We start from the raw sequence: 24,888 nt of genomic DNA, 5'->3' as shown, positions 1-24,888 counted from the left end.
TAATTTCTGTATGTTAGATTCAGTAAATACAATTTGTTATTAATATTACAGTCAAATAAAAGGTGCCATAGAAATTAACAAAGTGTATATATTACAGAGATAATATTGATTTGAAATAAATTCCAGTTTCATAGCTACACAAAATAAACAAACAAACAAGCTATTTACTTGAAAACAATAAGTGTATGAAATCCTTAATCAGGAATGAATAATTTTAGGATATGTGTCATCACAATCATGTGAATGGTAATCACTTATTCATATGTAAGTGTTTGAGAAATATCCAACCATGGGAAACTGATACCTTTTGAACAATACCGCAACTCATATATTACAGGATGTGATTAATACAAACAGACTAAACTACAGAATAATGCCGGAAATAAATGAAATTAACAGAAAGGCGAGCACTGAGTTTACTTTTCTTCCACGATGTTCGGTAATCAGAGAAGCTCCAGAAGTGCGGGAAATTATACTTTATGAATGTCATCTAACACAGGATGTGATTAGTTGTACACAAAATGAGTAACTATAGTTGCATAGTCTGAAAAGGGAACTGAAAACTAAGATCGCAAATTAATGATTCATCTCCAAGAAACCGAATGAACAAGTTGACATATCGTTTAGATGACGGTGGTAATCTAAACGATATGTCAACTACATTTTCAGGTTATTTACAGAAGTATCTTTCAGCTCGTATGTTTTGTGTGTTTTTGTACTGTGAATATATGTTAGCCCCAGTAACCTATAATTAAAAAAAAGTCAACTGCATTTTTAGACATGTGTCTGTGTTCTGTGCTGTGAATATATGTTAAAAATCAACAATTTGGAATATTCAGAAAACCTAGATAGTAGCAAGATGATCCCATTCTGGTAGAAATGTAAGTTAATTTTTTTTGAACTTAAACATAACAATTGATAATTGTAATTTCAATAATCACTACTCGTATGTTTTGGTAAGCATAATTCTAATACTGAATAGTTTTTTTTTTCGTAAGAATGATCACAAGGTGCATATTAGAGTATCAACATGGATTCATTAGAGACTTTTCATGGCTAATGTATGTGTGTGTGTGTGTGTTTGAGGGAAACCAGCATATAATTAAATTATTCCGAAAAGCCTAATCACTGCCGCCATCACGACTCTACTCTAAGAATTCTTATCCTTTAACAGGAAAGAAATACCCCAAAATGTATTTGAAAATTAGTACAGCCATCTATAGACAACCAAAGACAAAACATGACGAATGTGTGCCACCCAGGAAAAATTCCAAGATATCTTATCTCAAAAACATGCCCCACAATTCCATAGGCAAACCAAAACACCATGTGATATCACAGAGAGATATATGGTCTCCCGAAATTTCCAAACACATAACGTCACGATTCTTATCTATAAATATCATCTACAAGACACTGCCCGAACCAAACACACCATGTGAAGTTCCTGACAGATGAGGGTCCCCAGCGAAATTCCAAACATTTCCAAACTTTATTTAATCACTATCCATCACCCATAATGCCATATTCAAACCATTTGCTTATCTACAACTCATAACAATACACATCCAAGACACTGACGTCGCTTCCCCTTTCATCCTGCCCCTATTTGGTTCATAGTGTCCCGCCAATCGTGACACGAATGCTTATCCACTAATATATCTCCCTTTTCCAATCAAAACATTAACGTTACTTATTTACCAATAACAATTACGTCACTTATTTACAACTAACAAATTATGTCTCTTATCTACATCTGATAACAATATACATTCATGTCACAATTCCTTATCTTATCTTGATCTTGATCTGGTCAGAAGCGCCCTACTAACCACAACACGAATCCTTATCTCTACCATCACCCATAATTCCATACGCGAACCAAAACACAAGAACTGAAGCGATTGACACGTATACCCCCATGGAAATTCCAAATATTTCAAACTCGTGACGTCACACACACAATGACGTCATCATCTCATCAACCAATCACGTCACGATTCGTTATGTTATCTTGATCTTAATTTGGTTCAAAGCGTCTACCATACTACTGTAGCCCATAGGATTACTGGGATATTGAAGAGCACATTAACAATTAGAAATAAGGAAATTGTAATTCCTTTTAATGAGGCCTTGATATGCTCACATACGGATTACTATGTTCAAGTCTGGTCCACTGGTTTTTTTTGGGGCCGATGTGGAAGCAGTGGAGAGGATTCAGAGGTGAGAGACCAAAATGGTGAGTGGCCTGTGGAATATCCCTCTGAAGATACGTGGAGGGTGTGTGGATTGCAGAAGTTGGCTGATAGGAGAAAAGAGGGGATATGATAGAAACATTTAAGTTATTTAAAGGATTTTATAGGATTCATGCAGGGGAAATGTTTCAGCAGTTGGCTAGAGGGACTAGAACAATTGGTCATCCATGGCAGTTGAATAAAGGTGTGGTTGTAGGGGTGTGAGGACTAGATTTTTTGTTGGAAAGTTTTGATTGAATGGGTTGCCAGAGTAAGTTGTGAGTGCTGTTAGTTGTCTGTTAATGGGTTCAAGGAGAGGTATGATAGATTGGGGGGGGAGGCAGATTGGGTTTTACCGCGATGAGTCTTCGGAATCCATTGAAGTGGCCGTATAATAATAATAATAATAATAATAATAATAATAATAATAATCTGGAAACCAATACGAGTTTAAGCATGTAATTAGAAAATCTTTTCATCTTTTCTTGATTTTCATAATCAAAAATCATATTTTCCGTATACCTTTCTTTCGAAAAAAATGACAGATTTATGTTGCGATATTTATCGTACTTTCTTTTTATGAATAATTAAAAGCATTTCTATGGGAATGAAACACAGAAAAGCTTATTGATCCATCCGAGACAGACTATTCATACTGTTAATTATAATCTCCACTGCCCAAGCCATTAGTTACAGATTATCTTATATGAATTGCAAGGAAACTAAAGGCAAATCAAAGATAGATTTGGATTGGTTAGAATAGTGACTTGAACTATTTTCGCTGTGAGAGCAATAAATCACATCTCCATATCTTCTCGTGTGTTCTTCGGTTGGTTTGTCTGTTTTAGAAAAAAAAACGGGTTTTCTGGAAAACTCGGCATTCTTTATGGAAATATTTGGTACAGCACCTCCGTCACACATTCTCTCGGTTGGAAAGCGCTATGATCTAATTCCATCTGATAAGTTAACCAGCCTCATATGGAGTTGGTAGGATTTCCTCCCGAAAATAAACAAAACAACTAAACCTGTTTACGATGCTGATCATTTTATTGAAGCATAAAGGCTTACTCCACCTTTGCCATGAACTATATGATATCACCTTACCCGAAGGGACTTACGAATGAATGATACTTTTGTAATGCTATTCGTCCATCATCTTCTCTCCATTTAGAAGTAGAAAAGTTGCAGTAATTTCTTTCTGAAAAAAGTCGGCATTTTTTGATTAATTTATGCAAAACGACCAAATCTTTTTATTACAAACGTTTTGTAGATTTTCTGAAATTTTATTTTTAAAGATAGGTGGCAAGCTCTCCTCGTGTACATAAAGTACTAAATCAGGGCTTACCATGAGATTCATTGCTGATGCAAGGTATCTTCCAACTTTATTGCTATCCAGATATCTAGAAAACCTGCCAAGCCGCCACATTCCAAAAAACCTCTTTTGTAAAAAAAAAAAAAAAAAAAGAAAAAAATACACGACAATCTTCATAAAACGCACCAAAGACATCACAATCATTTCACCTCATCCCCTTGATAACGGGTTGAGTCCACTAAGAAGAAAGGTTCTCCACTTATCGCGATCTTCAGCCATGTCAATCATGATCTAGCTGGGTAGATGCCAATGTTCTTTCAGCAACTTTATCCAAGTAATTCTTGGTCTGCCTCTAGGTCTTTTTCTTCCTATATATCCATTCAGAGCTAAATATGGGAGTCTATGAGGGGCCATTCTCTGAATATGACCAAACCATCTCAGTTGATGCTTAATGATTGTGTCTATTATATTATCTGGGAAGTTTAAATCTATTCTGTTGTTGCATCCAATGGGTGTTATTAATTTTTCTGAGGCATTTCATTTCAAATGCTTGAAGTTTCTTGACTGGTTGTTGAATTAATCTCCAGGCTTCTGAAGCATAAGTAGCCGTTGGGATAATAATTGTTTTATATAATTTTAATTTTAGACTCGTTTTGATTTTTTGATTTTTCCATATTTTGTTTAGTTTATTCTTATTTTTTAAGTTATTTTGTTTAGTTTATCCTGTGTTTTACTAGATATAAATACGACTGCCAAGTTAAATATATTTATTAATTTGTTCTAGGAGGTGATTTTCGAGATTTATAGAAATATTTTCTTCTTATCTACCTATCTTCGTTATTTTTGTTTTATGATGATTTACAATGACATCACACTAGAACCTGCTAATCTACTTGCAAGGTTGATAACGATAATCTATTCACCAACGCACCAATGACAGAAATCTTATTGCTATCACAAGATTTTATTCCACCAGACGTGGTAGATCCCGTCAAACATTGCACTAATAGCATTTTCTTCAAATTCCAAGAAGAACATTTTGAACAGAAGGAAGGATTAGCAATGGGTTCTTCCCTTTTTACCTTGTTAGCAAAATCGTCCATGGAATGGTTCGAATACGCAGACGACATATTCAGCGTTTGTTCTGGCTCTGTTATCCAATTAGAAGAATTTCTCACTTTCCTGAATAATATTTCTCTTGATGATGTGAAACTAGTTGACTAGTCAATAAAGTATTTCTATATCAGACCTGTTTTCACGTGGAAGAATATCGTCAAAACATTTCTAGTATGTCCTTGCTCCACAAGAAGCTCTACGCAACAATACTCATGCTTTTATGTAAAAAAACTAATGAAACTGCAAAAAATTCAAGGCAGAAGTCGAATATTTAAGTGCTAAAATTGAAATCCACTTAAAGCAAAATCTGTATCCTTCTGGATCTCTCATACACTGTTGAAAGAGTTTGCAGATGGTTTAGTTGAAAAATTTACTTATTTTGCGTTGTAAATGAAAGAATAGGTTATTCAACGACCAGCACATTCCAATCGGTTTGAATTCAAAGAATATTTTCCATTTAAACTTATTTTAATAGAATTGATTATGAAGATTCTTTTAATAAATTATGTTGCATGAATTCAATTGAAAATTAAGTAAATTTTTCTAAATGACATTGCATCAGTAATGCACGTGAGATGCTTCTGCAAAATTGCAATCATAGGTTACAGATCATAGGTCATTGTACAACAATAAAAGCTTCTGACGTGAATGCGCAGCTGTGAATCTTCTAAATGGAAAAACCTAAAAATTGTGAAGATTCCCATAGCATCTTGGAGAAGACACAACTGATCAGGAGCACGCAAAAGATGAAGACGCAATGAGAGAAAATGTATAAACATTGTGAAAGTATATTGAATCAGCATTTATGACACCATTCACGTACACATGATGTAAACACTGAAATGAGAAAGAATTCTCTGTAATTCTACGTAAGGCAAGGACAGGTGAGAAGAAGAAGTAAACATGTTGTAACAAATGGTTAACCTTGAACGCAATGGTACTCGTCTATTGTTCGCAGAATCAATTCCACGTGAAGAACTGTTTACATAAGCCGTTCCTTCATTTATTGACGTCATTAGGAGAGACTTTATAATTGGTTTAAGAAACGCATGTAGTGATGCACAACACGTCTCCATTTTAGAGAATAAGAGTTTACTCTGAACCTAAGAACTCATTTCTGTTGTTCAGTAAGTGAAACCAATTTAATAACATTACGATGAGGATCAACGTGATAATGTTTGTCGTGTTTATGGCGTTTACAGTTGTTCTGGCAGACGAAGAAAAGGACCAGCGGAGACCATGTAAGAGATTTTTAAGATACTTTTCTATGTAATAAAGCATTTTAGATTCTGAAATGCATAACTGCCTTCCTAGCTTTAAAAATCGAAAGTATTTTAGCTCAAAAAGTGTCAATACTTGCTATGAGTTGCCTTGCTATTTGCATCAATGATTAAAAGGGATAAACGTTGTACTAGAATCATGTATGTTAGATATTTATTCGTGCCAGTATAACACTTGATCAAAATGGATAATAAAAGGCTAATATCATTGTTGTTGTGAATAATTATTGCAATACCAAGGCAAAGTCATTTTGACATTTTTAAACTCTCAACAAATACTTTTTTTCACTAAAATAACAATACATATTTCTTATTCTTTTCTTTATTGTAACTTTCTTACTACTATATTACTTTATAGAATATATAATATATAGAATAAAGTAAAAATACTTTGGTATGGTTGTTAGGCAATTCCGTTTTACTGGATTGTCTTTCAGAGGTCCTCCTGTCATGTAATGTACTTTTCAATTCTTTTAGCTGCCTTAGGCTATCCTGGGGTGATTTCAAGGTGGAAAATCCCTAAGAACTCGTGTTTGTCTTAATAAAGAACCTTTTTCTACTGTTGATATATGTTAATCATGATGGCAAACAACGTTATATTCGATATTTATTAAATATCGAATGTAAAAGTTTTTGAAACTCTTGCAACGTTAATATATACAGCGCATGCGATTTAACTTACAATTATAGGAGAGATGGCGGAAAGGAAAAATAATAAAAACTCAGAAAATAAAAAAAAAAGGAAAGACGAAAAGCTGGAATCCATGAAGTAATAATAATAATAATAGTAAACTGAAATTAAGGATGCTATTGTGATAATAAGTATATCTTCTTCGGCTCCCTTCTAAGTGTTAGGCCTATTGGTCTGTTACAGAGCTACCTTAAGCTCTTATAAGTCGTACCCGCCCCAGGATAAATGACTAGCCCTATTCCTTCCGGTATATTCTATGGCTAAAGCTGCTTGTGTTCACGGGGCCTGTTTTCGGGATGAGAAATCCCGCAAACAGAAAAACCCTCCTGTCCACGCCCAAGGCCTGCTAACTTGGCTATGTCTGAGAAAGATCGTAAGCTCCTCACGACGACGGGAATCGAACCAGAACACTTCTTTCCCAGGTATATGGTTGCGAAGCGCATAGCCACTCGACTAACAGCGCAGACGTAATAACTATATGTCTATTATAATCTCTTTCATGAAGAAAGTGCCATTAACGTTGAATATTCACGTTTTTGTGGTTATAAATTGTATATTTTAAATACGTTTATGCAGTGTACGGTACTAATCAAGTTGCTACAAGGTCGACATTCTCATAATATTAACGATTGGATTGTTATGATAACAACAATAGTACTACCATTACCAGCATAATTACTACTGCTATTACTAATAATAACGGTGATGATGACTTCTTTTGGTATATTTTATCTTTTATTTTTGCAGCTAATCCTCATCCCTATTTGTCCAGATGTCGGCATCAAGGCACAAAAGAGGTAATATGAACTGTTAATATGTCAATTCATTATCGCTTTAGATTGAGAAATATTTTAGATGTAAAGAGTAGGTAGCCGTTCCTAAATTAAGATTTTAAGATAAACCATCCTGATCAATACGACCTTTAGTCCGTTGACAAGTGGACACCTTCATCACGAATAAAGATGACACTGTTAGACATATTATAAAATAATAAATAAATAAATAAATATCAGTATCATTTCTCGCATTGATTCCCTTTATATTCTCTTCCATTGTTTCATCTTAAAAACACACGTTTCGTAATCATTGTTTATTTGATGTAATTAATAGAATTCCAATATCTGCTTCAAAAAACCGGTTCAGAATGTAGGGAAAATATCATAAACCGGTCATAGTTTGATGTTACCTCTCAAGGCTTTTCTTTCTCTTCATTAAACCCAGTCAGTTTATTTTCCTTGAAATGTGCTATATGACCATAAAACAAACAATAAGGGAATTCTAATATTTCAAGGTTTTAATTCGTTTTTTTACCCCCCCCCGCCACTTAGTGTATGCAGAAAGTGAAAAAAATCATGATATATTTTAAAAAAATTTTCTCTTCAGAAACAGAAAATATCCATTCAAATTCTAAATGGATATTTTCTATTTCTCAAGAGTAAAAAATTTTAAAAGCCTATCATGATTTTTTCCCCCACATCCTACATCGAAACATTTTTAGATGTTAGGATGAGCCGGGGAGAAGAAGTGTGGAATCAACAGACGTCATCAATCCGGTCCATCTCAATACCAAGCTGAGCTATAACCTATCTGACTGTCACTCTTTAACTATCCAGCTTTGGCGAATATGAGATCGTGGTCGTATTGTTGAGCACACGAGCATGAGCTCGTGTTCGTGTGCCCAACAATACTATGGCACCCAGAACGCCTTCAAATGTTAGCAATACTTTTGGAAGTGTTAAATGAAAGCTGTTGTTCTCTTGTATGATTTTTGTATTTCTCTTTTCATGTTATGCACCCGATGAAGTCTTCTAAGAAGACGATTTTAATTGTACACTCAAATAATCAATAATATTTTACTATTTTGGTATCTCTCGGTTACTATGGTTATTACCAGCTGATTAAGAGAGACATTTAATTATGTAGTTCATATTTTGAGTTTTTAATATCGCTATATTGATTTTTTTTAACAGACGGTGAGAGAATACAAGGAAGCAATTAAAGAATGTAAAAGAAAATGTCGTGGAGGAAAATCAAACGAGGAAGGTGCTACGGAAAGTGAACTGGAGACAGACAATAAAAATGGTAATGAAAGTGAGCCGGAGAATGATAATAATGATAACAAGGAAATTGAACCGGAGAATGGAAATAATGATAATAAGGAAAGTGAACCGGTGAATCTCAGTAAAGGTAATGAGAATAGTCAACCGGAGAATAACCATACTCAACAGAGCGAACCCGTGAATGATAAAAAGGACAGTAAAAGATCTACAGAGGATGGTTCTTCTGGAGATGAGCAAGAAACAACCAACGAACGTACTAAGAAGAATAAAAGAATGAATAAGGTATTGCTTAGTAATTTATTAAATAGGATTGAATTAATTAATGAGCTCTATTAACACTATCAGTTATTCTTTACCAACCATCATAACCATAATTTTCTAACTCTCCTTTTAACTCCCACTTGGAGTAGGCATGCTCATTTATAGAAATTATAATTAAACTCTATCTGCCTTGTTTGAATGTTGCGGAAGTGTAGGGTTCTGGAAATTTTTAAAATTCCAAATTTCATTTCACTATTTGTACTAGAAAAATTGTTAAAGCCAGTTGGAACAAAATTAGAACTAAATTAAAATTTAATTGCGTTTGTTGCAGTTAATTAAGTAATAAGTAATTGAAGCAATAAATTGATAAATAGTAAATAAAACAAGAACAATTTCTGTTTCTGGGAAGTTTGTTGTAGTTCTTGATATAGATGGCGCATTTTTATTCATATACTTCTTATAAGAATGTATCCTTTCATTTTTTTTTAATTCTTTACACGACGTTGCAAAAATTATCACACTTCATTCCTTTGAAATATGTTTTTATAGTTCTTACTGATTTTATTGTGTCAATGCACTCGATTTTTGTCCTTGCTTCATAATAAATTCACTAAAGAGAAAATTCTTTCTACTGAAGCAATTGAACCAGGACGTGTCAAAATAAATTTGCATATTCTGGACTGAACAAATCGCTGTCCACTTAACACTAACAGAAGTCTGACGATTATTCCAAAATGCAACTTTTCTTTCAGTATAACTTTTCAGGTTGTAGAATTTATTAAATAAATAATCTGTGTCGGTAATTTGCGCTAATGGACACACATATTTGTAATTGTTAAGCTAATAGTGATGTTAATACTAAGTAAGCTAATAGTTCTAGTTTATTTAGTGCTATGCTGGACACAAAATTAAACTGTTCGAAAGCTTTAGCCCATTTTCTGATTTCAACTGACGATTCTTCTTATCATTCAATTCGTTCTGTGAATTGTAGATGAAACGAGTCGAAGTTGATTAGTTGATGTATTAATATAAGAGAAAGGCGATTTTTGCAGGAATTTATATCAGTAATGATTGACAATTTTATATCAGTAATTATTTGTTTCGTTGCCTATGGGAAGAGAACATTCACAATGACTTCTTATGTTTTGGTTTGCGAGAAAGAAAAGCTGTGGTTGCGTAATCCATTAACCGAAAACTGCGAATATATTGCTGCATGATAGGCAAACGTATTTTCATTATCGACAATCAGCTTACAACTTTTAGTGAGTAAGAGTTGATCTTATATCTAATTGTGCGTATGTTTTGGAATTAAATTTCAATATGCAGTAATACGAAACTTAATACCTGCTTCTCTTATTTTTTTTCAGTGGAATGAAATTAATGCCTGTTTGGAGGTAAGAATTTTTTTATATTGTTGACTGCATTTTGTTTTTATTGTATTGATGATCATCCAACTCCCTACGAAAGCGTAGATGTTTCGTGAAAAGAGAACTCTACTAAATATTTTATATTCTGAATAGTATTATGAATTTAAGTGCATTAGACTCCAATAACGGCTTTTAATATCGCAATATAGATGAATAAATTAAGTTTTCATTTTATATAGTTTAACATATCACTTTTGATATTTGAATCATGAAAAAACGAATCATATAACAATGAAACTTTTTTTCTTAAATAAATAGAATTAAAAAATACTGGGTTCGCATTGAGCAAAGATTTATAATTTAAGAACATCAACATCATCATAACACTAATTACGGATATAGACAATATTCTGTTCCGGTCTCATTATCCATCTAATATTTTATCGAGGTCTACACGGTCTTCTGTTTCCAATTGGTTTATATTTTATTATTTGTTTAGAAATATCAGGTGTTGGCCATTCGGTTTACATTTTGCCTGTAATTGTTTAGTTTTTCTTCTATTGATTTTGTTTTTAGTTCTTTTAAAATGTCTTCGTTCCTTTTTTGATCTAATAATGTGTGTTTTGCAGTTCTTCTCATAAATCTCATTTCACTTGTTTTTATTCTTTGTTTATCTTGTTTGTTTATTCCAAATTTCGTTGCCATATAATAACGTAGGAACTGCTCAAGTATTGTATATTTTCAAGCGTGTTTCGTTTTGTACTATATTTGGGTTGAGTGTTCTGTTTATCAGGCCTATAATCTGTAAAAATGTTGAAGTTTTTAATTTTATGTCTTTTTCCCCTTCATACGATATTTCACACCAAAGATAACTGAAAGTATTTATCTGTTCTATTATTTTATTATTAATAACTATTTTACTTCTAATAGCTTGTCCACAAAATGCCATTGTTTTAGTTATATCTATGGAAATTTGCATTCCAAACTGTTCTACTATAATGTTTAAATTATATTGCTCTTTGTAAATTGTCTTCCTTATCTGATATTATTACTTGATCATCTGCACACAATTAGGATATTTATTTTGCTATTCCGAGAAATTTCTATACCTTGATTGTTTAAGGTGTTCCACTGTATTAATATTTCATTAATGTAAATATTGAAAAGTGTTGGAGACAGAGGGAATCCCTGTCTTACTCCTTGGTTTATAGATTGTTTTTCAGACATTTTGTTTCATTTATTTTTATTTTTATTTCATTATCGTTGTATACCAATATCACAACTATTACATAATAAATCAATAAATTAACGAACCTTTCATTTTTTATAGTTTAACATATCGCTTTTGATATTTGAATCAAAAAAATAAATCATATAACGATGAAACTTTTTTCTTAAATAAATATATTTAAAAAACACTGGATTCGAATTGAGCAAAGATTTATAATTTAAGAACATTATTGTACACAAAAGCTGATTTTTTAAAATTAACCCTAATGCAAAATTATATAATCAATTAGCAAATCCTATCATAAAGTATTTACAAATTCCATATAAAAAGATGGTAAAGTGTTTACATTTTTTTTTTTTTTTTGTTGCTATTGAAAATTAATTTTCTTCAATCATATCCTATACCCAGAGGATATGACTTACTTTCTGGGTATAAAAAATATCAGCCATGAATAGCCATTTTTAATCAACTAATTTGATAGAAATGTGACTTTATTTAACTTTATTTTGTGTTAGTAATAGGGTTTAAAAACTGTAAATGGCTGATGAAACCAACGTTCATTCAGCCATTTACTTAAACGTATAAAAGCTTAGATATTTGAGATTATTAATAATAATTAGTGGGCAAAGATCCTCAAACTACGTTTTAAATTTAAAAATATTGCATCACTAATGAGATGAAGAGAGAGAGAGAGAATAACTCCTATAAATATCATTATTTTCTATTTGCAGGACGTATGTGAGAAGAAGGATGACGAATTTAAAACACTTTGTGTGAGTATCGCGTATTGCTACTTATTGCATCTCTTTATGAAAGTATATTTCACTTAAATTACTTTTCATTATCTAAAAAAACTATTTCCGGTTTCTGCAATCACTTGGATTTCCGCTTACTGAGCGACGCAAACACAAATCTGAAATCATCATTCAATCAGTTTTGAATTACACTGTTTTGTTTTGGTTTGGTTTTAAATTTCAAACCGAAAGAATGAATGAAAGAAAAGGAAGAAAAGTTACTTAACTGTTTTGAAGCCGGACTATAAATAGTGATCAGTAGTATTGAGAGGAAACGTATACTACATAGTTTTGGATTTTGAAGAAGCTATGGCTTCTTCAAAATTAAAGAAACTATGGGCATGTTTGTGTTCAGACAAGCTAGCCGTATAAGTCTTCACAAGAAGAGAATTCCCAATGTTTAGAAATCTGGGTATTACCAAAAGTAAGGGAAAATGACGAGGAATCCGTCATACAAGAAATAATGCAGAACCTGCGTTTGATAGCACTAATGCTCACAAGGTTATCCGCTCGTCTCCGAGAACAGCAAGTTGATCAGAGCTTAAGGAATGGGTCGTGGATAAGTGAAGCATCTAAGGCGTATGTGAATAAAGATCAGTGGAGTGCACTAGCTGTTCACTGACAACATGAACGTGATTTGTGATGGACTAAACAGTAACATTGCTGATCATTAAGTCTAAATGTCTAATCACGAAATATTCTTCTAATACCATTTGATTTTTTTACTTTAATTACTTTGCAACTTCTCAGCACAAACATTACAAATATAGCAACCAGAAGGATTTCATTATCTGTTATTTCGATTTCTAGTTTGTCTCAAATAAAGTTGCTTCTATTTCATATACTTTTAAGATACGCTTTTTGCTTTTTTTTCCCTCTCTTCATGATGAAACCTGGGGTTTTACTCTTCAGCTAAGAATAAAAACATTACATTATAACACACACAGATATTTACATATTTTACTAGTTACTATTATGACCATCAGATGGCAGCAGTTGTTTGCTGTATTATGGTCAATAATAATGGAAGCTGAAGACAAAACACTATAACGATTTCAAATAAATAAAAATAAATAAATAAATAAAATAAATAAATAAAATTAGTCAAGGAGATGTAGAGCAAAAATATTCTCGGAACTTTGGAATTATCCCAAGAATATCTTCGTAAAGACTTCGTCGTACGAAGTCTGTTAAAAAAAAACAAACCGGAACATAATTTAAAATATATACAAAAATTTATTACTTAAATTAAGGGGATATTAAATCCCACATAGTTTTAAAACCGAATAAGAAACTCAAAGATTGGAATCAGAGAGTTTCTTGCCGAATATAGTAAACTATAAAGTATCGGCGACACTAGCGTTAGCAAATGCAAGTGATCCTAGTACGTAGTACAATACCGGACGACTCGTTGCAAAGGTGGGGGAAGTTCAGATCGCTATTCTTAGGTATTTTCCATAATGTAAAAACATATTTCCTAGGAAATGTATGCTGTTATTACATTATGGAGGGAGGTCACTACCCAGACCGGTTTCAGCCTTATGAGTAAGTAAAGCCGTCTCTAAAAATTCGGACGATCCCTAGGCCACTCAATCGTGGGCGAAAGACCGTCCATCTCAGCGTTGGCTCCACTCAGTGATGGCCTTCCACCCACACGCCACCACCGAGCAGAACCGCTCAAATTCCGAAGAAAATCATTCACCGACAAAGCCCCTCAGCGGGCCGTGCCGGAGAACACCTTCCCCGGAGACTCAAATTGCTCCCTTAAGGCAAAAACCCCAAGGGAGCGAACTCATAATAGCCCCGCCGGTTTCAGCCTTTTTTGAGGCTTCATCAGTGAGTAGCTAGATCAGTGAGTAGCTAGACCTAATACCGAAGTGTATAGCGAAAAGAACTTATATACTCTGCGAACGAGTTTTCCAAACAGGTGCAAATATTAAGTTACTTAAGTATAAAGAGCTAATAAGCTTCATTTCGGTAATGAAAACATTACTTAAATTAAGGGGATATTAAATCCCACATAGTTTTTAAAACCGAATAAGAAACTCAAAGATTGGAATCAGAGAGTTTCTTGCCGAATATAGTAAACTATAAAGTATCGGCGACACTAGTGTTAACAAATGCAAGTGATCCTAGTACGTAGTACGATACCGGACGACTCGTTGCAAAGGTGGGGGAAGTTCAGATCGCTAATCTTAGGTATTTTCCATAATGTAAAAACACATTTCCTAGGAAATGTATGCTGTTATTACATTATGGAGGGAGGTCACTACCCAGACCGGTTTCAGCCTTTTTTGAGGCTTCATCAAAAATTTATTAACTTTAGGAACATATTCACTTCGAAATATTCCCCTTCTGCCTACAGTGTTCATAGCAATGCCCCAGTTTTGGAAGCACCTTTGGAGCTGTTTTCAAGGAATGACTTTACAGTGCGTTCAATTTACACCTGGAAATATTCGTCTTTTAAGTACATATTTTAGTTTAGGGAATAAAGGGAGGTCACGGGGATGAAAATCCAGTGAATAAGTTGGACGGATGAGTCACGCCTATGACGTTCTTTGAGCCAGAAATCCCAATCCTGAATGAGAAGTCTCAGCACAAACCTTGCAACAATCTTATTCATTTCCGAATCTTCCATAGAATTTGGCATTAAGATCCAAACAGAGATTCTTCTTAGTATGATTTGCCAATAATTAACTACCTTTTCGCGAACAAGTATCACCTAATCATGGATGCGGGATCGACCAGAGTGAGGATCATCTACAGTCGAAGTTCAACCATTTTCAAACCGTTCGAAACACTCAAATGTCTTTGAGTGGCTTAAGGCATTATCCACTAAAAGTGTTTTAAACTACTGATAAGAAATTTACATGCTTTCTTTGATAACTTTATGGGAAAAAAAGAGAGAAATTAGCAAATTTCTAAACTAGATGTATAGAAGACAGTGCTCAAACCAACTTTAACTTATAGATCGAAGAGTTGGGTTACTAAGAAATTAACTGAATCAAAGAACTAGAGACAACAGATATGAGCGTCATGAGAAATAGAAAATTGATATATGACATTAACTGCTGAATCATATTAAAATGAAGATATTAGGAAAGAACTTGATGTCAGTATTCAAGAATGTGTGAGAAGAATAGCTGATAATTACGTTTATATTACTTACATAATTTATATAATTAAGTTTATATGATTACTATCTCATTAAGGAATTACTAACTTTGTGGTTAACTAAAATTATTATTATTCGAAACCATTTCCTTGATTTTTACTAAACGTTTCTTTCATTTAAACAGAAATGCATAGAGAATGAAAGAGACATGCGCGAAAGTAGACGAAGAAATAGAAAACAGAAGAAAAATCAGTAGGATGATCGCATAAGACGATGAACAAACATCCGTTTGTTGTTTTGTACAAATCTTTGTAACACTTGTTTGCATTTTGCCAATATTTACTCTACAATATTGAAACGATGGAACTGAATGTCCTGCATTGTGTATGATATAAATAAAGGGACTAAGAAACGCGATGTAGGTGCGCCTGTGCTTTTTTATGCTTCATTTTCTTTTAATAAAATCTTCACTAAGACAGTATTTCTGAATGAAAACGATTCGTTATGCGAGCCTGTTTACATCTGAGCATCATAAACTGGAAGCTCTCTTATTTGTTTTTTATTTTATTTTATTTTTCAACAGTGTTACGTTTACTTCAGTATACAATAAGATACAAGGCTAATCTACTTTCATAATGCCAATGAACTTTGTCTTGCAGGTCACTTCAAGCATTACAGATAATGTTTAATTATTACTAAACAAATATGTAAATAAACTGAATTATTTTTTTCTGGAAATAAGTGGTGTTTTGAAGTAGAGAATGTGACATACTCGATTAGCATTTCTAAAAAAGAAAAAATTGACGATAATTTACTTCATACATTCAAATCACGATTTTGTACACAACAGTGGAAAAAAATTCTTGTGTTGTCGATGTCATAACAAATATGAGAAATAAAGACACTGATAAAAGGCTAATCAAAATGAATTCGAAAACAACGAACTGATATTTTGCTTAGTTTATTTTCATGCAAAGCACGTATGTTGTTTCCCATCTGTTACTGAATATTATTCTAAAACTACATAAAGGCAACTGCACTTCACTTTATTCAGTAACAGCTTTCTATTTTTTTAATTCCCTTGCATATAATTCCTGATAGAATTGTACTAATCATGAACTATATTAATAAACAAATGCAGAACTTGAATAATAATTATAATTATTGTCATTTTCTAGTCTTCTTTCCATTGAAGTATTCAATCAATTCTTATATTTTGATCTTGGGCACTCCTAATTGCGTAAAATCCCCCTGTATGTTGGTCATCTTGTGAAGCTTTTTCTTGATATTTTTGTTTAAAACAGTTGACTTCTAAATTTGCATCCTGAATTCTTTATAACTGTCCATGCCATCATAGCCTACCCCTTCCTTAGCTTTCTTGAATGCTAACAGCCAAGTTATTTTCTGATTCGTTCATTTTTCACATTTAACCAGCTAGTTGCTTCATTTCATTCCTCTAATTGCTCAAAATTCGCCAATCTTTTTTTCATCCACTGTTTTAATACTAACTTAACTATCACATTCATAACTTAAAATTGGTTGAACAATTTAATTGTACATTTGCAACTAACTGTTCTGGATTGACGTCTCTTTACCACATAAATTCATTCCCATGGTTCTCCACCATACTATATTTATTTATTCAGTTATCTATTTCCATATTCAATCCATCATGTTCACTAAAAATTGGATCGAGAAGTGAAATATGTAACCTTCTTTTTGCATGGAGTCACCGAGAATGTAGTTGAAATATTCGGTTTCCTGCCTTTGATTGATGATTTTCATATCGAAGTTGGTAAAATGATTATTTAATTTAGCTAAAGACGCTTGAGTCTTAGAATTAGATTCATTTAGGAAGATAATGCCGTCTTTATAGAATAAAGAAATAAGATTTGTAGCTCCTTAATAATGCAAATATGGAATAATTGTAGTATTATTTCAATGTTATGAACTTCTACAATGATCAAGTTGATATTCTCATTTTTTTAATATCATAAAGCTATCATAAAATATAAAAACATGAATTCACTGACTTGATTTTTTATTATCTCAAAGGGAATAGAAGGAATTATTTTATTTTTAATATTTGAATTTAGTAGAAGTTGCCCTCCATCTCTTGTCATTCATTCCAGTTTCTGCTCATGTTTTATAGATGAGAGGTTGATCAAACTACTTTACATCTCGTTGTCTTTTGTTTTCAATTATGCGATTATTCCCTGAGTGGGTTTGTTGAAAACTTCGGATTCTTCCGACAGAAGCAAAAATCCCATTTACTTGCTCCAAAGATTTATTAATAAAGAAACCGAAGAAAATCGATCTTCTTCATAAAAGGACATCTATCCATTAACGTGACTTGTAAAGAAATTATTACCTTTATGGTTTTTCACACTAGCTAGAGAACCACAATGTGTGTGTGTGGGGGGGATGAATAGAATAGAAGTAATAGAAATTAAGCACTTCGTAGAGTTCTGCTACCCTAGATAGACTTAAGATGGCATCTAGTGGAAGGTTGAAATAATGATCTTATATTCTAATATAAAGAAAAATGTCATTGCCCTTTTATTCATTAAGTCAGTACAGGTGCATGTATTGAGAAATGTTTCCAAGGATCGGAGGAATAAATATGATATTCAGGCAGTAATTCGATTATGATGTTAAAGAAAAACACACGAAGAACTTAAGGAAAATCAATAGAAACGAATCTAATGTTCAAATTTATTTTTTTTTAAATTAATTTTTGCTACGAACATATCCCAACCTATAACTTAGATAATAATAATAATAATAATTACTGCAAGAAGTAACAAGATAAGTTGCTGAACACGTAAGCAGTTAAAATAAAGTAGTCTTGCTATGTCTTCAGTTTTATCTACATTACCTGTAGTTATTTTAACCCTATAGAAAAAGTTGTCGAGCATTCACTTTAAATATTCCTGCAAATGTAGAGGTGAGGTGAGTAACCAATGAAAACGTTTGTAAAATGTTGAAGTGACTTTCTTCCCAAATGGCATGTGGTACCACAGTTGAAAAACTACTTCTGAAAAGCGACCAAAATATCTGAGAAATGTCGCCAGAAGAAAATCAGAAAAATTCTTATTAACCTTGATAGCTTGTTACGTTCACCTCAGTATTCTGAAAAGTAATGTTAAAGTTCATTAATGGACAACTACCGCACGTTAGAAATCCAGCACTTAATTAGTTATCACCAACATGGATTCCTCCAATATTCCTTCACAGCATAACTAAGAGTTCTGCTGTGAAACAGTGTAGGTGATAGCAGATCCTTAGGGATCTGTGCTATCACCTACACTGTTTCTCACTGACGAGCGTAGCACTGAAGACAAAATAGATTATGAGAAGAAGTTAGCGGAGCAGGCCCAGAGTTCTTTCTTTATGAGACAAATCTGAGGAAGAATGGCTCCTGAAGAATAACGAGTGCTGAGGATAGTGAAGTAACTGAAGAAGTCGAAAACGTTGAGTTACTGAGGGACCATTTTCAAGGGTATATCACCAAGTGAGGTTACTGTTACGTCAGATATGATACAGGCTGATGTGAGAAAATAAGTTAATGAACTAGGTGACCGTAGGATATTGTAGAATCTCAATGTAAATATGGACGTGACATTAGATGGGTATTATTAGCTCGCGTTTTAGATAACTGGCAATGCTTTTGACAGGGCTGTTTGATATGTTTCAGCGAAGTCCGAGGGGAGTGGAAAGAGGACACGATAATTCCTTTGCATAAAGTATTCTGTAAGATTTCAGTAGCAAATTATAACCCAGTTGGCATCTCAGGAGTGGTGGTAAAAGTACGGGAAAAGTTGGTCAAAAACAGAATTCCGGAATTGGCCGAAAATAATATGATAACTTTATTACTTTTTAAAATAAAATAACAGTTAAGTTGGATAAAGAAAATTCTGTACGATGATACTACTGAAAAAACGTTTGAAAGAATACAATATGGAATTCTGTTACGCATAGAACAAATGGGATAAATATAAAAGTGGTGTTATGAATATTAAGGATATGATGGTTGTATATCATAAAGTAGTATATGGAGGAGGAGGAGTACCCAGGAGAAAGCAAGTGACTAGTGGTGTGCCAGAATGCTCTGTGCTAGGACCATTACTGTCTATTTGTATATCAATGACATAGAAAATAATCTGAAAGGAAATATTCAGTTATTTGTTCATGTTGAAAAATTGGGTAGAGTAATAGTTAATCAATTTTTTTTTTTTAAATAACGAAACCTGTGGTGCGTTCATAATTAGAAGAAACACACGTATAAACCACAGTGAAAATTATTTAATTGTAAATATTTCATCCTAAGTATCTTAGGACATCATCAGTACAGTATTTAAACAAAAATTAGGAATAACATACAGTTAGGGCGCATGATTACAATAGATTCTCATGAAAACGTGCATAACGTGCTAAAGTAGTACAAAAAAAAAAAAAAAAAAAAACGTTCATTATTTAACACAGTTTTGTATGATAATTTCCCATACTTTAGGAATAGTAAGAACGTCGTTGCGGTTTAGGTTTGGTCTGTGTAGTAGGGCTTCAGAACTTTCTTTGTATAAACGTTCATGTTTAAATATAGATCTATGTAAAAGTTCAGCCTTTTCCCAATGGATCCTATGGTTTGGATTTTCAATTCCGTGTTGAGAGAGGCCAGATTTCTGCGGTTTAAGAAGACGAATGTGGTCTTGATGTTCCGAGATGCGTTTCTGAACAGACCTATCTGTCTGTCCAAAGTAAGAATTATTTACAATTAAATAATTTTCACTGTGGTTTATATGCGTGTTTCTTCTAATAAATAGTTAATCAAGACAACGTGGAGAGCTCGTAGGATGATATAAATATGCTGACAATATAGTAAAAAAATGGGTATGGATTTAATATGAAGAAATTATAGTTAAGCATTTGGGGAAACAAAGATTACAATAAGTGTACCAGATTGAGGAAGCCAAGGATTTGGGGAGTGTGTTAGATAGAAAGTTAAAGTTTATAGCTCGCATTGCTAATGGTGCTAAGGTAGCTCATAATTTATCATTCCTCTTTAGAAGGTCTTCGTATGGCCACATCTGAATTCCTGTGCTGAGATCTGGCCAGTTGTGTTTCTTCGGATAGGAATAATCGGAGACGATCAAGAGACCAGGGACCAACATGGTGAGTGACTAAGTTATATAACCTATGAGGATAGATTGAAGCTTTGCGGATTGTAAAAATTGGTTGATAAGTTAAAAGAACAGAAATATTTAAGTTACATAAAGTGTTTAATAGGATTGATGCAGGAGAAAAGTTTCAACGCTTGGCTAAAGCCAATTGTTGAAACATTTCTCCTGCTTCAATTCCTGGAAGTTAACTACGAGTGTAGTTAATAGGGGGGTGTGAAGACTGGATTTTTCGCATGGAGAGTGGCGAATGAATGGGATGGGTGGCTAGAGTCACTTGAGGGTGCTTAGTCTTTGTACATAGTTTGGTTCGCCCAAAATGAGTCTTCGAACTTCGTTAAGGTGTCCTAGCAATAATAATAACAGTAACCCTCTCCATGGATCACTACCCTGTCATAGTGGAGGGGCTTGCGCGCTCTGAGGATGTTATGGGGGTTCGCTAGTGGTAACGTAGCCAACAGCAGGGCCTCCCAAGCCAGACAGGCCTTAGCAGAGGAGCCAGACTAAGTGTGTCTACCCCAATCTAAATTGTGAATTGAAGAAAACAGTTATCCATTCCGGAACGGTCGTCGCCCGGATCAACAAGGGCTGCACTTGGCGCTATAGTTCCTGGGCATTAGGCAATAAATGGGCTATATAGGACTTAGACGCTTTTGCTTAGCAACTAGGGCAAATAATTAAAATGAGACTGGAAGAAGAACAATTAAAACGAAAGAAATGGACTCTATTTGAAAACAAGATGATTATGCAAATTTATTATGAATCAAATCCAGGGCTAGGAAGATAGCAAAACCGAATGGATGAAATTTGGAAACAGAAATTTCCTGATGTAAGAGTCACTGAGCACGAAAGAAGATAATTTCAAGAAAGAAAGTTTTCGATGATGTCGAACTTGAAGAATTACAAAGACACATTGTCTTGGAATTCTGGCAAGAACTGAGCCAACCGGAAGACTTATGGAAGAAACACTTCAGTTAAATTACTTTAATTCAAATAATAACCATCAGGATCGCTTATATACTACACAACAATAACCGAGATGTATGATTGTAAAACAAAGGCAGAACCACAGAAAGACAGAGACTATCGACACTGAAACAAATCCAAAGACAAGACTAGCTTCAATACTGAGGAAAATGAATTTGATAATAGAAACAATTCTTACAAAAACAGTTGGAGAAACAAATCACATGATGTACATTGCTGCAGTTGTAGTTACAAGAGAACTTGGTTATACAATAAAACCAATGAATAAACCAAAAAAGGAACCACAAATGGAAATTATGTTCAGAATCAAAAATAAGCAAACTTCCAGGAAGATAGGTGGCTAGATTTAAAGAATTTAAAACAACCAAAAGTTAAGTAGGAAAAGTTTCAAAGTAGCTTAGTCAGGCGATACAGCATTGAAAACAATCGATAACTGAAGTATCAGAAGAATTAAAACAAAGAATTGTGGCTATAGCAAAAAATATTATTTGGTATGAAAGCAGAACAAATCAATACAGACATTACATTCTTTAGAACTAATCAGCATCAGTTTTTAGCGAAATATTGATGGGAAATCTGAACACAATGTTGAACATCAGAAGAATCACTCAAGTTCTGGAAGCATCTTTGGGATAATCCAAAAAACATAATAAAAATGACTACTGGATTAAAGATATTGAAACAAATTAAACAACATTCAGATGGAAGAAATTGTCATAACCACAGAAATGATTAAAAAAAAAAAACCAAAGAAATAAAGAACTGGAATGCTCCAGGCAAAGATGAACTGCATGGATTTTGACCCAAATACTTGCCCTGTACCTCCGCTATTGGCTCAACAGTTTAACAGTCTATTGCAAACACAGACTCAAACGAAGAGTGGATGACAACAGGAAGGACAGTTCTGTTGAAAAAAGGAAAAGGAGCTCTTCCAAGTAATTACCACCCAATAACTTGCCTGCCAACAACATTTAAGTTTCTCACACAGCTTCTAGAAATTTTGATTAGTGAATATTTACAACACACCAACTTTTGAACCACCTGTTTAAAAAAAGGATGTTGTAAGAAATACAGAGCAAAAAAAAGACCGATTGTTAATTTACAAAATGAATTTGAAACATTCGAAAAGACGAAGGGCCGACTTATATATGACGTAGATTGATTATCAGAAAACATTCGAATCTTTGCCATATGTTTAGAAATTTTAGAGTGAGTAAAAACATCAAAAAGTTCCTAACAGCTGTCATACGCACTTGTAAAACTAAGCTAATAATCAATGGAGATAATCTGATTACAGTGAATATCAAGAGAGGAATTTCTCAAGGTAACTCACTATCACCTCTATCGTTCATCCTAGGCTGATTCCTCTAACATTAATTCTAAAAGAAAACTAGCTTTGGATATCAAACATTAAAGCAAGCAGAAAAAATATCTAATTTGTTATACTGGATGGCCTAAAGCTATACGGAAAATCATCCAGAGAAATAGAGTCACTGCTCACTATAGTTCCGAATCTTCAGTGAAGATATTTGAAGGAAATTGGACTTAAGAAATGTCTCCATAGTTCAGGAGAAAACACAGGCAACAAGGAATTATATTTGCAGATGGAAAGAAAATTTAGCACTTGCCATAGTACGAATCCTATAAATATCTAGGTATTTTTGAGGCAGTCGCCATTTTAAGTTCAGAAGTCAAAAGGAAAACAGTGTATGAATATCTGAAAAGAGTTAGAAAAGTTATAATGCAAGCTGAATGGAGGCAACACTCTAACAACAATATACTTGGGATAATTGGCTGTACACAAGCCGATTTGGATGCACTGGATCGTAAAATAAAAATTAATGAAATGACAGTGAATCTTGCCTTACACCTACGCAGTGAGAGGGATCGGTTATACCTAGTCAACAAAAGAGGAAAACGTGGTTTTTTTCAAAGTGAAGCAAACTGTAAAAGAGGAAAAGCGGGCGTTGAATGATTACATCAAGGAAAGCACAGAAATAATGCTAATTGAAGCTTACAAAGAAAACATAGTGAATATAGTATAAAGCATTACAGGGAGAAAGAAATGACAAAAAAAGATGAAAAGGTGGAAACACAATGCACTCCGTGGTCAATATTTGAAAGATATTTAGGAAAGTTCAAAGTCGCTTAACATGACAATGACTTTAGCAGAACAGCATCATGATATAGACAAAACGTCTGATAATTGCTGTTCAACAAGCACTAAAAAACGAATGCAAAAAAGACGTAGATTGAAAAGATCTCGATAGCAAACTGCGCAGAAATAAAGAAGAAACAGTGACCATCTAATTAGTTCTTGTAGCAAGATTGCCTGTGCAGACTATAAACAAAGGCTGGATCGGGAGGCATTGCAGTGGAGTGGCATTCCTGCACAAGCTCCAATGTACAACATGGTTTCACAACTTGAAAATCCTTTGGGAATAAACAGTTGAAAAAGTTATTATGGGACTTTTAAAAAATTTACATCTCTAGACATATTAACATACCATCGATCAATTAATAAACCATCCAGTATACCAACCATCACTGTACTAGAACAACACGTGCGGCTTATTGATGTGGCAAAACCAGTGGATAAGCAGAGCAGAAGAAGAAAAAAGTTCATGAAAAACTGATCAATTAATAAGGATCTGGAGATTAAAATTCGACGACCTTGGAGCAAGAAAGCAACAATAGTTCCATTTTGTCATACGAGCGCTAGAAGCAATACCAAACACATTTTCGACACATCTGGAAAAGTTCAGCATCACAAATATAACACCATCTCTAGGCCAGAAAACCGCACTCTTAGGAACATCTCACATTCTACGATGATATCTAGTCGATTCCTAGACCCTTTAGATAAGGCCAGAATTCAACTCATTTTTCAGTCAAATATTTTATTATTCTAGTTCATGTGAACTGAGTATAATAATGATAATAATACTATTTTGTATTAGTAAAATTTTGATTACACATTTAGATTACATTTGATTTCATACGATACACTCATTGATTACATTTTTGTTTTAATTAAATCGTGTTTTATTATTAAAATTATTATTACATATTGCAGTTACGTATTTAAAACACATATAATTTATATATGATTACATATTTACAACCATATAGATCTGGATTTTTTTTTTTTTTTTTTTTTTTTTGTAACCACGAATTTCATACAATTATATTTTTTCTTTTGTATAATGTTTTAAAAATAGTTATTGTAGTGGGTTATTTATAGTTGCGGTTGAATAACATTG

The 24,888-nt window shown here is 33.4% G+C and overlaps 2 protein-coding genes across 2 annotated transcripts in view; both read left to right on the top strand.

The window, feature by feature from the left end:
- Positions 1–5,706: 5,706 nt before the first annotated feature.
- On the top strand, positions 5,707–15,878 carry LOC150099455 (uncharacterized). The gene is made up of 6 exons (XM_090404115.1): positions 5,707–5,903; positions 7,381–7,430; positions 8,604–8,975; positions 10,322–10,348; positions 12,284–12,325; positions 15,646–15,878. The coding sequence occupies exons 1-6, from the start codon at positions 5,819–5,821 to the stop codon at positions 15,715–15,717; spliced, it is 648 nt and encodes a 215-aa protein (XP_090260241.1). The 5' UTR covers positions 5,707–5,818; the 3' UTR covers positions 15,718–15,878.
- A 4,240-nt stretch (positions 15,879–20,118) lies between these two features.
- Positions 20,119–24,888, top strand: part of LOC150099454 (uncharacterized) — a 42,466-nt gene continuing 37,696 nt past the window's right edge. Inside the window, exons 1-2 of the mRNA XM_090404475.1 lie at positions 20,119–20,218; positions 20,528–20,633. Of these exons, the coding sequence (XP_090260601.1) occupies positions 20,174–20,218; positions 20,528–20,633 (151 nt within the window). The 5' untranslated portion in view covers positions 20,119–20,173. The remainder of the gene's footprint in view (positions 20,219–20,527; positions 20,634–24,888) is intronic.

This window comes from Typopeltis vanoorti, chromosome 14 (genome assembly GCF_054136105.1).
Source record: "Typopeltis vanoorti isolate ZY-2024b chromosome 14, IOZ_Tvanoo_1.0, whole genome shotgun sequence".
NCBI lineage: Eukaryota > Metazoa > Arthropoda > Arachnida > Uropygi > Thelyphonidae > Typopeltis > Typopeltis vanoorti.
The sequence above is the reverse complement of the archived record's forward strand: the minus strand, read 5'-3'. Positions and strand labels throughout refer to the sequence as shown.

Bases quoted from the DNA above. Each gene is read 5' to 3' on its own strand.
- LOC150099455 (XM_090404115.1), top strand. From the start codon at position 5,819: ATGAGGATCAACGTGATAATGTTTGTCGTGTTTATGGCGTTTACAGTT. The intron at 5,904-7,380 runs GTAAGAGATTTT...TTATTTTTGCAG, and splicing joins AAAGGACCAGCGGAGACCAT to CTAATCCTCATCCCTATTTG. The intron at 10,349-12,283 runs GTAAGAATTTTT...TTCTATTTGCAG, and splicing joins AAATTAATGCCTGTTTGGAG to GACGTATGTGAGAAGAAGGA.